Genomic DNA, 13,828 nt, shown 5'->3' on the forward strand with positions numbered 1-13,828 from the left:
AACATACCCAAACTATGTGAGGCGAAGCTTAACCTCCAAGGAGCACTCTGGCTGCACCTTCTCCAAGACATATCTGCTTGTTCTTTTGGCCGTCCACGGGGCTATTCAGTGCTCTTGTCCAACAACACAGTTGAAAGGCATCAATTCTTCTTCTGTAATCCTTATCTCTTGTCCAGCTCTCAGCAGCATAGTGATTGATTGAAAAGATCATGACCTGAATCAGGTGCACCTTAGTCCTCAACCTAACATCATTGCTCCTCAATAATTTGGAGAGGTCCCTGACTATTATAGACTTTCCCAGTACAATACATCTCTTGATCTCCCAACAGCTGGTACCAAGTGTAATGATTGCAGATCCAAGTTGCATGAAGTCTTTGGCAGTTTCAGTCTTTTCTCTCTTTATCTTGATGTTGCCTATCTGTCCAATGGTGAGAATTTTTGTTTTCTTGACATTGAGGTGTGATCCATATTGAAGGCTATAGTCTTCAGTATGGATTGTCTGCTATAGGGTTGGGAAGATGTGACATTGACCGATGGCTCAAATTTATCTGAGAGGTGGTGCTAAAGTCGAGGTTGAGGAGTGGTGGTTAGTATGATGAGAAGCCTGAAAATCAGTTATTTTCCAAAGGAGGACATGGGGGGGTCCTGGAGTTAGAACAAAGCCTTTGTGGCAAGGTTGATCGCTTTCTCTATAATATGTGACAGTGAGAAGCTGGAGAAACAAAAGCAGAGGTTCTCCTTGCCGCTCTTCAGGGGTGAACCAGACCTGCTGGATGGATGTTCTAGGAAAGCATATTTTCACTCTTGGTAAGAAAGTGTTTCCTAAGACTCTGAGCTGCCCAGTCTTGCTGGCTTGTAAAGTAATGAGCTCCCTGACTCTGGATGTGTGTAAGTAGAAGCAGGATGCTGCTCTGTGCAAACATCCTTGAAAGGAGTTTTGTCTTGGAAGAGATTAGGCCAGAATACCTCTTTTTTTAAAAAAAAAATTATTATTAATATACATTTTATGAGATTCTATCTATCTGTCTATAATGTGTTTTATATAGTCATTCATTTACATTATATTTTGTTCATTTATATTCTGGGGTTCCCTCTCTTATATTTATCTTAAGTAATAACTACTTTACATGAAAGCATGTAAGCCAGATACTTCATGCCTTATGTCTCAATATTCCCCTTTTTGATAACTAATTTCTGGTTTGCCTGTCCCTGCCAGTCCAGTGCTCTTCAGCATGTCTTTTGCTGAAGAATCATCTGTTCAGCCTGAAAACTTTGAGCTTCTGCATCCACCAGCAAGGACCAGTCAGTCCAGAGCAAGCCATCAAAGCGCAGCAGTCTGCCCTGGCTCCCAGCATGATCTTCCTCACTTCGTCTGGTTGGGTGGTGGTCACTTCATCCCCAGCCATCCATGGTTAGGTTCAAATGGCCATTAGCTACAAAGTCAGAAGTTCACCCTTGTCCCTGCATTCCAGACTTGCTGGTCTCCTCAGGCAGCCTTAACCCCCACATGAGGCTGAATCAACCAGGGGTCCTCACGACTCCCCGCTTCTCAAGCCAACAGCCTTCCATGCTCATCCACACAGGTGTGCATGGTGGCTGGGCAGCCCTGAAGGAACACGTCCAAGCTCAGCCTGTTTTCCATTGTTGTGTTTCTCTACTAACGCCCCCTTCTGTGGATCCAGGTTACTGTTAAGAGTGAGCATGTGCCAATCTCAAGCCTTGGAAGTGGGTTCCTATGGGCATCAACTTTACCTCAGAAGCCAAACAGCTTGTTCCAATTTTTAAAATACAGATATTTCCTTTACTTTTTTCTTTTTCCTTCTCTCCTTTCCTGCTTGCCTTTCTTTCAAATGAGAATGTCTTTAATCAGAATTCCAAAATAGGTCCAGAGATTCATTCAAATGCAAATCTCCTCAGAGTATTAAGTGGGACTTAATCTTTCCCCTTGACTAAGCCTCAGCCCTCACTACCATATTCTACATTAAAAAAAATTTCTGAGTTTTATTTTCCCCCATTCACATTGTGTTTCTTACGACCATTCCTTTATATTGTGTCATATAAAATTAATCACCATTGATCTGTGTCCACTATTACCGACTTTTTCAATCCTCCCTGGATCTTTCCTAATTTCTTCACCCCCTCCCTCCACACATCAAAATCTGTGACCGCCATGATTCCCCACCTCCATCTTCAGATCCCCTGCTCCCTCCCCTCCCCTCCTTGAAGATGCACACACATCTTATTGGTTTTCCTTCTGTTTCTATAGTAGTGGTCTTAATGCAGTAGAAAGTTTGAACCCTCACTTCTAAGCGCTGGTCTTCCACCTCCTCAGTTTTTAAAAGTTCCCGTTTGTTGGTTGAGACTCATGGTACCCTCCCAGGGCCCTGACTAACAGGATGTTCCTTTGTAGACTAGAGGGCAGCAGAAGGGGCACAAACCCAGGCAGAAAGGGCAGGCCTTGCCCAGAGGAGGGCACTGTGTGTTTATGGCTGCAGCAGGAGGAGGTGAGAGGGATCCTGTGCAGGCAGCTTATTTTCTCTGCACAGTCAGCAGGGGGAATCATTGGCTGAGCAGGAGGAAGAACTGAGCAGTGAGAAGGGTTTCAAAGAGTGGTTGAGTTTGGGAGAAGTGGCATGAGGTAAATCCAAGAAGTAAGGAGTGCTTGACTCAGTAAGGGGGAGGTGAGAGTGGAAACCCTGGATTTGTTATGATCTTGCATGATTAGATCTGATTTTGCATCTTGAACCAGAGTGCGTGGTCTTTCCGCAACATGATTTGGCCTTTCTGCCATAGGAGCATGTAGAGAACTGCATCAGATTGGTCCAGAAGTGTCTGTTTCCCAGGAGGACTTGACAAAGGAGGAACAGGGAGTACAGAAATCATTCTCTAATGATGGGCATTCACTGATGAAGTGATGAACAGGACAGGAAGGAAGTAGTTCGAGTGTTGAGGATAAAAGCACAAGACTCTCCTAGAATTCAAAGAACAGGGACCAGCATGAGAGAACTGATAGTGGTGGCCTGGTGGTAAGGAGCTGTGCTGCCAACCTGAAAGCTAACAGTTTGACTCCATCACCTGCTCTGCGGGCAAAAGATGGGTGGTCTCCTCTAGTGTGACTTACTGCCTCTGAAAACCCTCTCAAGGGTCAGCTACAGATCAGTTCTGATTTAATGCAATAACAATAACAATAAGGGATGATTGCACTTAAAATATCAGACGGAGCACATAGAGATGGCCTCAGTTCAGAGTATGATTGTGGGAATGGGTGACTGCTATGGAGAGTAAATAAACATAGCTGGAATTAAGGAAGTTGGGGACCTGATGTTAAGTGGCCTTTTCACTTGATCCACATCGGGGCAGCAGGAGTGGGGGGGTCCTCGATGCAGAGGATACATGAGAACAGAGGGTCAGAAGGGCTTTGGCAAGCCTGATCCTAACCCTGTGCATATGAGAGATGGGAAAGAGAGCCTCCACAGTGGAGAGTGTGCTGATGGGAGAAGCAGGGAGGCAAGGCCAGTTTCTGTGGAGGCAGAGGGTGGAGGGACTCCTGCGAGAACCTGAGGCTGTGGAAGAGTATGTGGATTTGGGAATAGTCATACCAGATTAGCAAGCAGATGGCAGAGGGACCAGTGAAACCTGAATCAGGGTCTGAGCATACCAAGCGACGAGGACTGACCAAGGAAAGTAGGAGGGGACGCAGGTGGGGACAGCCCAGAGAGGGACCTGCATGAGGATGACTCCTCCCTCCCGTAGATGGGCTCAGGGCGGGAGGAGCTCTCAAGCACTCTGAATTGACCTGAATGAATGTGCTTTGGGTACCCACGTGGGACCTCGCTTTAGAATCTAGACCCAGCGTTCTGCAAGTCAGGAAAGATCTGGAGCAGTTTAAGTGCAACTACACATCCATTCTGGCTTCTTTGCTTGGAAGCCGCATCACAAGCGTGCCTGGTGAGCAGGTCATCTGTGGTTCAGGGAGCAAGTTGCTTTCTGTCCCTGGGCTGGGAACCACCACTCGCCTGCAGACATCTCCATTCACAGTTGCTGTTGTTGTTGTTGTTGTTATGTGCCATCGAGTCGTTTGCGACTCATAGCGACCCTATGTACAACAGCCCTAAGCCCTGCTCTATCCTGTGCCAATCTCATTGCCTCTGACACACCCATCCCGATTACCCCAGTCACTGAATCAATCCACCTCATAGAGGGTCTTCCCCTCCTGCGCTGTCCCTCTACTCTACCCAGCATGATGTCCCTCTCCAAAGACCTGTCTCTCCTTGCAACATGTCCAAAGTATGTCAGACGAAGCCCCAGAATCTTGGCCTCCAAGGAGTAGCCTGGTTTAACCCTCTCTAGGATGAATCTGTTTGTTTTCTTGGCAGTCCATGGTACCCTCAATACTCTTCTCCAGCACCACAGCTCAAAGGTGTCAATTCTCCTTCTGTCCTCCCTAGTCATTGTCCAACTCTCTGATGCATAACAAGTGATTGCAAAAACCATGGCCTGTATCAGGCGCACCTTCGTCTCCAAAGAGACACTATTCACAGGACACTTGTCAAAAGTCCAGTTCACACACAACTTGTCAAGAGCACACTGCCTGCATAAAGCGAGGATTGCTTTCATTCCGGAGGAGTCTGAAAGGGCCTCATTGTGCCAGAGGAAACTGGAGAATCGCAGGGAGAGTAAAAGGTGGAGGCCGGCCGTTGTCTCCCGGGGTCAGGAGAGCAGCTCGGCTCGGGGAGATGTGCTTCTTCATTTCCTCACGTTCCACCGCTCATGTGCTGTGCAGCTGAGACTTATTTTCAGAGTGCGCTTTGGAATTTGACAGACTCACATGCTGGCCTGCTTCACAGCTGAAACTGTTCACCATTTGGTAGACGATCTAGCAAGCGACAATTTACACTAATGCGGCCATTGTAAGAAGTCGTCTGTTAAAAAGACAGACAGGTGTCAAGCAGGGTGGCAGCCTACTGCAGGGCACCAGCAGATGCCCTAGTCTCTGAGAAGGAGGGGACACAGCCAGGCCTTCAACAGACTGGGAGTCGGGACTCTCAGTGAGTGGAGCTCTGGCACATACATCCCGTGTTAAGACTGGTGAATCGATCTGAAGCATAATAATTAGTAGTATTGGTAGAGGGCTGCTCTGCACACGTGGGATCACTGTGTGTTGACACCAGTTCAAGAACCACACAATGTAAACATTTTGAATGACAGAGGTGGCTAGTGTTCTGTTTCTGTCAGACAGGGTTCTGAGAGAATATGACATGTGAGAGCAGCAGGAAATGGAGAAGAAATGAGCCTGAGAGGCTGGCAGGGGGTACATGATAAAGGACTTTGTTAAGAGTTCCTGTAAGCAGCGAAGATGTAAGCTCTGCCGGGCACAGTCATACATATGAGAATCGCCATCGGCCAACAGAAAAGTAGGCATGGGGGAGAGAAGGCCAAAAGTGGGAAGCTAGAGAGAGGCCCTTGCAGGTCTCTGGTGACAAGCGGTGAGGGGTGACTGAGACAGAGAAGAGAAAAAGGATAGAACCAGTTGGGAGGAAGATGAGGTTGAGGCAAGTCACACATGACACCAGAGTCTTGGCATAATTTCTGTGTTGATGGCACAGTTCTTGTTGGTACTCGGTGTTTGCGGGACCAGTTGGTATAGCTGGTGATGCTGTCTTTGAAATGTAGTTAGCTGTTGGTGACATAAATGTGGAGCTAAGGAGATGGAAGAGCTGATGGTTGTTTATCATTTTCTGGTGCTTTGTAGCAGAGACACTTTTGTTGTTGTTGTTTGCCATTGAATCAAAACTGACCCTTCAGAGGATTTTCAGAGGCGGTAAGCACATAAGAGGAGATTACCTATATTTTCCCCAGAGCAGCTGGTGGATTTGAACCATTTACCTTCAGGATTACAGCACAACTTCTTCTAGGCCACTAGAGCTCCCTTGTAAAACACCAGAAGGGTGGCTTTGAGGAACAGAAATTCCTTTTCTCATAGTTAAAGAAGCTAAAAGTATAAACTTGTCTTGCTAATTCCTTGCTTGTAGTCCCTGGTATCCCTTGGTTTTTACACGCTACCTTTCCCCTGTGTCCCAAGTCTGATTTGCTCATTTTGTGAGGCAAAAATATGCCTAACGAACATATACCAATTCAGCAATTTCTCCATGGACAGGTTAGTGACCTTTATTACATGTCATGTGTAAATGATTCAAGTCATGTGTAATCTGCTCTTTTAAACACCTCAAAAGGGCTTAAGATTCAGAACCTACCCTACTTGAGTATAATCTTTGAAGTATTAAAAAGAGGGGTTAGGATTCCCACATCATCCTTTGGAGGGTACACGATAAGTTGTGAATTCAGATCCATAACAGTGCTGGTGGTATAGGCTTAGAATCACTAGCATACAAAGGTGACCATTAAAACTTTGGAGGGCATACACACACACATATGGGCAATGTAGACCAAGAAGGGGAAATGGGTGAGGATGGAGCCTCTGGCTAAAGAGGCAGACAGGAGAGCAGAGCAGAGCAGACAGTGATGTCTTGGAAGCTGAGAGCTGGAAAGATTTGGAGTCAGCATAACACAGCATGAAATTCAACAAATCAGTCAGATAAAATAAAGGAAGGAAAGTGCTCTGGGTTTAGCAGTAAGGAAGTTGTTGGTGACCTCAGCAAAAGCCAGCCATTTCCGTGGGATTAGAGAGAATTGAGGCCATGGTCCCTAAGAGAGCAGAGATAGAAAAAGTAGACAGTTCTGTCAAGAAAACAAGACATTTTGACTTATGAGGATTTATTTCTTTTATTTGGATTTTTTTTTTTCTGCCAAAGAATCTTGGGAATTCCAAGAAGCAAACAATGTCCACAGCCCCACTTGTCCTCATTTGCCTGAGCATTTGGGGGTCGCTCTTCCCTCCACCGCCAGTCGAAGGCAGAGGTTCAAGCAAGTGTCCTTCTCTCTCCCTCAGGCCGGATCTTGGACCTGAAGACAGGGACGGTCAAGAAGGAAGGGCAGCAGTCTTCCATGAGGATGTGCATGGGCTCCCGGCGCTCTTTCATCTGCAGGATGAGGTTTGTGTGGGTGAACAAGGGCCTGGGTTGGTTTTCTCCTCCTGGCCCACCTTTAACAGCCTCCACTGCCTCTGCTAAGATCCATGTTACAGACCTGGTTTCACTCCAAAGACATCCTTATTTTTTTCTTTTGTTATATTGTGGTGTGATTTTTTAAAACTTCTTATTAATTTCAAGGAAAATTTACAGAGACTTTGGATTTCCATTCATTCATTGTTGCACTTTCCTCCCCTCCCAACCCTCCCCCCTAGTACACTACCCTCTTGGAAAAGTAAAAGAAAAATGATTTCATTATTTTACAAACCCTCCCCCAGGTCCACTCCACTATGCCGCCTTTGCTCTGGATTCCTGTCATGACAAACATACCTAATCACATATCCCTTTTAAACAGTTTTCTCCCTTACCTGTTTCAATGCAGTATACCTTATTGAACCCATCTTTCTCAGTCTTCCCCCAACCCCGATGTCAGTCCTGTTTTACAACAGTGGCACCATGCAGTAATTGTCCTTTTGTGACTGAGATACTTCACTCAGCATAATGTTCTCCAGGGTCACCCATTTTGAATAATATTGCATGAGTTCCTTGTTTTTCAGTGCAGCGTACTAGTATTCCATTGTGTGAATATACTACCGCTTCTCTATCCATTTGTTTGTTGATGGGCACTTGGGTTGTTTCCACTCCTTGCTATTGTGAACAAAACCACAATAAAGATGGGTGTGCATATATCTGCTTGGATGTCAGTTATCGTCTCTCTGGGGTACATTCCCAGTAGTGGAATTGCTGGGTCAAATGGTATCTCTATTTGCAACTTTTTGAGAAAGTGCCATACTGCCTTCCACAGTGGTTGCATCATTTTACACTCCCACCAACAGTTTCTCCACAACCTCCCCAGCATTTGCTACTTGCTGTTCTGTTAAATTTTTCTATTCTGACTGGAGTGAGGTGATATCTAATAGTTGTTTTGACATCCATATTCTTGACCTCAACATGTAAACAGCAGCCTCCTTGATCTCTCATGGAAGGGCTTCCTTACTCCCATCTTGCCTTGTCTGATCTCCCCCCATTTTTCCTCATCCCTAGGTAGGCCTCTCCTTGTCCACTGTGTCTGTCAACATTCTACTGATCCATCAAGGCCCTTCTCAAATCCAACCATCCAGGCTCCATATTTCTTAGTGTGTTTTCCTTAAGATCTACTAATTTTGTGCTTGCTTTTAAACTGCCGTGCAACACCTTTTACCTTTTCATTGGTGTTCTTTTTTGGTGGAGTGATTTTTTTAATTGTACAAGCCTTTAAGCAAGAATGTGCTTAGCCTGTTCATGGAGTGGTGAAGAAATGGTCAACGATGGAGTTGATGTTCGATCCGTTGGCCTGGTAAGACTTCGACATCTACTCTCAATGAGTTAGAAGGCCATTGGAGTTTGAGCATATAAATAGCATGTTCTTAATTATGCTGTTGTTGTTGTTATGTGTATTTGAATAGCCTATGATTCATAGCAACCCTATGTGTAATTGCTTTGAGACCTGCCCTATCCTGAACCAGTCTCACTGACTCTAACACCCCTACTCCCATTATTTCAGTTACTATGTCAGTCCATATCATCGAGAGTCTTCCTCTCCTGCAGTGCCCCTCCATCATTCTGAGCATGATGTCCTTCTCCAAGGATGGGTCCCTCCTGGCCACATGGCCAAAGTATGTGAGACAGAGCTTCAAAATCTTTGTCTTGATGGAGAAATTTGGTTTCACTATCACCAAGATAGATCTGTTTGTTCTCTTGGCAATCCACTGTATGTTCAAGACTCTTCTCCAGCACCACAACTCAAATGTATTGATTCTTTTTCTGTAATCTTTAGTCATTGTCCAGCTCTCTGATGCACAGCAAATAATGGAGAAGGCCATGGCCTGGATCAGACACACCTTAGTCCCTAGACTGACATCGTTGCTCCTCGGTACTCTGGAGAGGTTCCTGATAGCAGGTTTTCCCAGTGTAATTAGTCTTTTTATTTTCTGACTGCTGGTGCCAAGAGGGTTGGTTGTGGAGCCAAGAAAGCTGAGCCTCAATCTTTTCTCCATCTATCATGGTGCTGCCAGTTGGCCCAGTGGTGAGAATCTTTGTCTTCTTAATATTGAGTTTCAATGTATATTGAAGATAATAGTCCTTGACGTTCTGCAGCAGGTGCTTCAGGTCCTCCTCAGTTTCAGCAAGCAAGGTTGTATCATCTGCATATATTTAAAAAATTATTCTGACTTTATGTGGCTAATAGACTGAGGTATGTGGGAGAAGGGAACACCAGGAGAAGCACTGAGAAAATAGAATAGAAATAAGTGTAATATAATATACAGGTGAGAGATGGCTTAATAGTGGACTTGATTTTTATTATCTCCGGTACAGAGCCAGCCCGAATGTAGATGGGAGAGAAAGACTTCAAAGAGAAGTCTAAAACTCTTGCATGCCAAGTTTTCACACCCTCTTACTAATTAGCACCCAAAACAACCATGATAAAAACAGAGTTACCATTAACTAAGTTGGGGAAGACTCCTGGGAGAGCTTGTGGAGAGAATTCAGAAGACATTTAGATGTGCACTTGTGGAATTCAAGGGAGAGAGACTGACTTTGAAGATTGAGGATTAACCTCATGAGGTGCTATTTAATGCCAGAGACCACATGAAATTGCTTGGACGGTATGTGAAGATAGAGAAAAGAAGAGATGAAAAGGCAGGGCCCTGGTGCACTCCCGCAGTGAGGAGATGAAGAAGAAGCAGAAAAGGGAAACTGAGAAGGAGCACCTAGGGAGGTGGAGGAGAAGCGGATGCAAATGAGGAAGTTTCTTGGCAAGACTGAGTCCAGAAGATGTGAATTAAGGCTCAGCCCCTGGACCTTAGAGAGAGAGCCAGCAGGAACTGGGCTCACAGGCAGGTGAGCAGCTCCTCTTCCAGGGGAGAAGCTCATCTCTGTGTTTGCTGACCTCATACGCCCTCCCTCCTCCACAAGCTCTTGTAGGAGGCTCACACCAAAGCCTGCAGCCTTCCTGTGGTTTGTTAACTTTAGTTTAAATAATCCTTTCCTAATGCAGTCACCTTTCAGTTTAACAAGGTGATATGAATAGGGGCTGGACTGAGAAGGCCTGAAATTATGTCAAAATAAAGCCAGAAAATTGTTTCTACCATAGAGCATTGACCTTGGCTTGGGATCCACTCCTGTTCTGCACTATCAGACCTTCCCTTTTCTGCCAGGGTGCCTGGATCGTTGATGTTAAGGGTCACAGACCCTGGCCCAAGTGAACTTCTCACCAATGTCATTTTTTTACCCAGTTGTTTGTTGCTGGAACTGTGATTTGCTACTTGAACATCCCTTACCTATTGTGTAGTCCAATACTTTCAAATAAGTTTATATCTTTAGTAATTCAAAATTATTTCTTAAAAGCAGGAATTTTTTTAAAAAAGAATTGGTGGATGCTCATCTAGATGATAACATAATTATGATAAAAAGGGGGGAAATATGGGAAGCCAGTACTAAATATTTGTAATAAACTGAATGCTATTTAAATTAAAAAAAAAAAAAAAGAAGTGGTGGCTCTACAAACAGGTAAGACTCCCACCTAGCTCACTTCCCGCGGGGCACTCAGAGCCAGCCAAGTAATTTCTCTCCTTTGAAAGAGAAATAGCCCACAGGGATTTGAATCTGGGCATCCTTTCCTCAGAGTTGCTCTTTTCCAGGGTGAATACCTGGGCTTCTTCCAAAAGACACAAATGTAATCCCCTGCCTCACTTGCCTCAGGTCACAGGACGATGCTGCCATGAGAGAGCACATGTGGGTCTCCGTTTGATTTAGGATTGGGCTGCTGCAGACAGCCTGCCCCTCAGCCTGCCCTCTGTTAAGCCTGCAGGGAGAGCTAGGCAGCAAATTCAGACATACCAGTGCTCCCCTGGCATGGCCAGCCATCAGTGTGGCCAGTCACCACAAGGTCCTTCTTGCAACACTTTAAGCAAGAGAGTGAGTGTACATCCTGGTTGGCGGGCGTTTAGTCTGTTGTGGTTAACTGTCATAAAGGATGGCAGCTGTTTGTACAACGGAAGCCCAGTCCTTGGCATCCTTACATTTGCCCCACGTTCAAGTCCATCCTGAAGCCATTGTGCCAGTTGGTCTATGCCCTCTTTAGTCCTCTGCTTCACCAAGCGTGAGGTTCCCATTGGCAGTTGATCTCTCCTGGTGACATTTCCAAAGAAAGTCATCACCGGACCTTTCTTCCTCAGTTCTTCTAGTCTGGAAACTTCTCTGAAATCTGTCCACCTGGGTGACCCTGCTGGTATTTGAAACACCAGTGGCAATTAGAATATAGCACCAGAAATACAAATAGCTGTACCATCTAAGCAATTTTCTTATCAGTAAATATATTACATGTGTCATAGCCCAGCATCCCTACTAGTCATCTATTTGAAATACCACTGTCAACTGCTGTGTCAACCAAATTCCGCTAGTCTCTTCTTTGTCCTGGCCTGCTTCGGGGGATGTGCCCTAAGTGTCTTCACCTCTACCTGTACACCATCTGACTTTACATTTGAGGTGGACGGCCATCTGCTGAAAACCCTTCTCCAAATAAAGAAGTATCTGAAAGCTTCACTTGAGCAAGACACTGGGACTAGTCTGCCAAGAAAGTGCAGAATAATGGTACGGATTGGGCCTGCTGTAACAACCCAGCCACGCTGGTGCTGGCAGCTCCCTAAGGCCTCAGAGTGGAAGCATACTCTTCTGTACAGCACTGAATATTAAAACATCAGGACATTACTTGTCATGTTGGGAAATGGAAACATGTGTAAAGAGAGTGCGTACCGGCCACCAGTTGGCACATGGCTGTGATGCCAGCTTTGGATAATCAGAACCCAGGATGCTGAGAGAATAGGCCACAGTGGGCAGTGTGACCCATCACCTCCCCCACCTCCCAGAGAAGAACCCACCCAAAGACCGCTGTCCCTGCTTCCCCTCTGCCATCAGTAGGATCTCAGCTGGCTTGTCCTTCCTCGTGCCTGCACTCTGAGGGGGAGGAGAGTTTCTACAGCTGTGGTTCTGACGCCTCAGAAGATGCTTCTGTTCATCAGCGGGCAACATCTGTTTTCAGTTGCTGTCTCTTCTCAGGCCCGAGAAGACACTGTTGCTGTCATCACCTCCTTCCCTCATTTCCTGAAAGCCATCCAGTTACACTGGGTGATCTTCAGGAACGAGCATAACCAAGCCTCTGTAGTCTTTCTGATGGTCCTCTCTTGTGAACTGGGCCTGAGCCAATCTTTTATGTGTGTTGCAAAGTGGGTTCCACTATCCTGGTCTTTGGTGATAGTTGAAATGAAAAAGCCTGTGAGCCTGCTTCTGAATCTGCACCCTGGGAGGAAAAGGGCTGCAGGTCTTGTCAGAATAAACTTGTTAATATCCACTGAGATCCGTCTACTTTGATAGCAGCCCAGTTCATAAACATGATTTGATCTTCATTCTTATGAATAAATTTCTCAAATTTTAGGTGTGGAAATGCTCCTTTGGACCACCTTCCTCTGAACAGAATAACCACCATGAGGAAAAGGTTCAGGTCAGTAGACCTTTCTACTGTATGTGTGTGCTTGGGCTGGGCTCCTAAGCCAAGGAGTGACTGACTTGAAGTGGGGCTAAGTGTACAGAGAACCAAGAGCTACTTGAATCAGTGGTTGTTAGAGTGGCTGAAATAAGAACAGGTAGGTGGATGGAATTTCTTTTCAGCCTTCAGACCTTGTAAAATCAAACCAGTAACAATTCTTGTTGGATACCTTCAAGTTACAACTGACCCCTAGCTGACCCTCCAGCTGCTTTTCAGAGGCACTGAACGAGATCACCCATCTTCTGTGGGGCAGCTGGTGGGTTGGAACCTCCAGTGCAGCTTCTTATCAACAGGCCACCAGGGTTCCCTCAGAACAGTTGAGTGGATTTCATCCCCTAATGTTCCAAAATGGCTTGCCTCCGGAAACTCTTATGTACGAACAGTGCTCAGGCTGTTCGTTCATAGGGTCACTATGAGTCGTCTACGACTCGATGGCATTAAACAACAACAACAATGTTCTCAGAGTGGAAATAGGCTTTATGTGATTTTTGTGAGACATTAAGATTCAAAGTTACAAGATAGTACATGAACGCAGTTAGCTTAAATAGTTAGCTTAAGGAGTCATTGCCATTCTTGATTCCCCATGACTAGCCTCCACCTGGTGAAAACAGTTTCATAAACATTCTTTCTTTAGGAATGGCCTTGGACCTGTGAAAGAAGGAGAAGCCCAGTATGCTGTGGTCCACTGCACGGGATACATCAAGGCCTGGCCACCAGCAGGTGAGCAGAATCTGTATATTTATTCCAAAGGAATGATCACCTCAGCATGTGCAGGATACCATAGGATCCTGTTAGAAATGTGTTACATAGAAGGAGGCAGAGTTTCACTTTCCATGTGGTTCGAACACATTGATCTTAAGAATTGGGAAAAGCTGTGTCTATTTGAAACAAAAGTTTCAAAGAAGAGCTAATTCTATAATAATAATTAGAACCATATCAAGTAATTTCTATATACTGTCACTCAGAATATTCTATAAAGGATAAGGAACAATTTTTTATTATGATTTTTTTAGTGAATGTTTACAAAGTGATTGGTTTTCTTTAGTTCATACATACACATCTTTTTTTCCTCCCTCCTCCTCCCTCAATTCACTTTTCGATGCTTGTCCTGTTTCAAGTTGTTAATTGTCCTAATGTCTGGTCATCCAGTCTTTTC

At 45.2% G+C, this 13,828-nt stretch overlaps 1 protein-coding gene across 1 annotated transcript in view; it reads left to right on the top strand.

Annotated features, from left to right (window-relative positions):
• The window catches only part of ARNT2 (aryl-hydrocarbon receptor nuclear translocator 2), a 197,412-nt gene that overhangs the window by 79,879 nt on the left and 103,705 nt on the right, over positions 1-13,828 (top strand). Inside the window, exons 6-8 of the mRNA XM_006885116.1 lie at positions 6,950-7,052; positions 12,562-12,627; positions 13,307-13,392. Of these exons, the coding sequence (XP_006885178.1) occupies positions 6,950-7,052; positions 12,562-12,627; positions 13,307-13,392 (255 nt within the window). The remainder of the gene's footprint in view (positions 1-6,949; positions 7,053-12,561; positions 12,628-13,306; positions 13,393-13,828) is intronic.

This window comes from Elephantulus edwardii, unplaced genomic scaffold (assembly GCF_000299155.1).
Source record: "Elephantulus edwardii isolate Elephantulus edwardi_28Jun2011 unplaced genomic scaffold, EleEdw1.0 scaffold00041, whole genome shotgun sequence".
Lineage (NCBI taxonomy): Eukaryota > Metazoa > Chordata > Mammalia > Macroscelidea > Macroscelididae > Elephantulus > Elephantulus edwardii.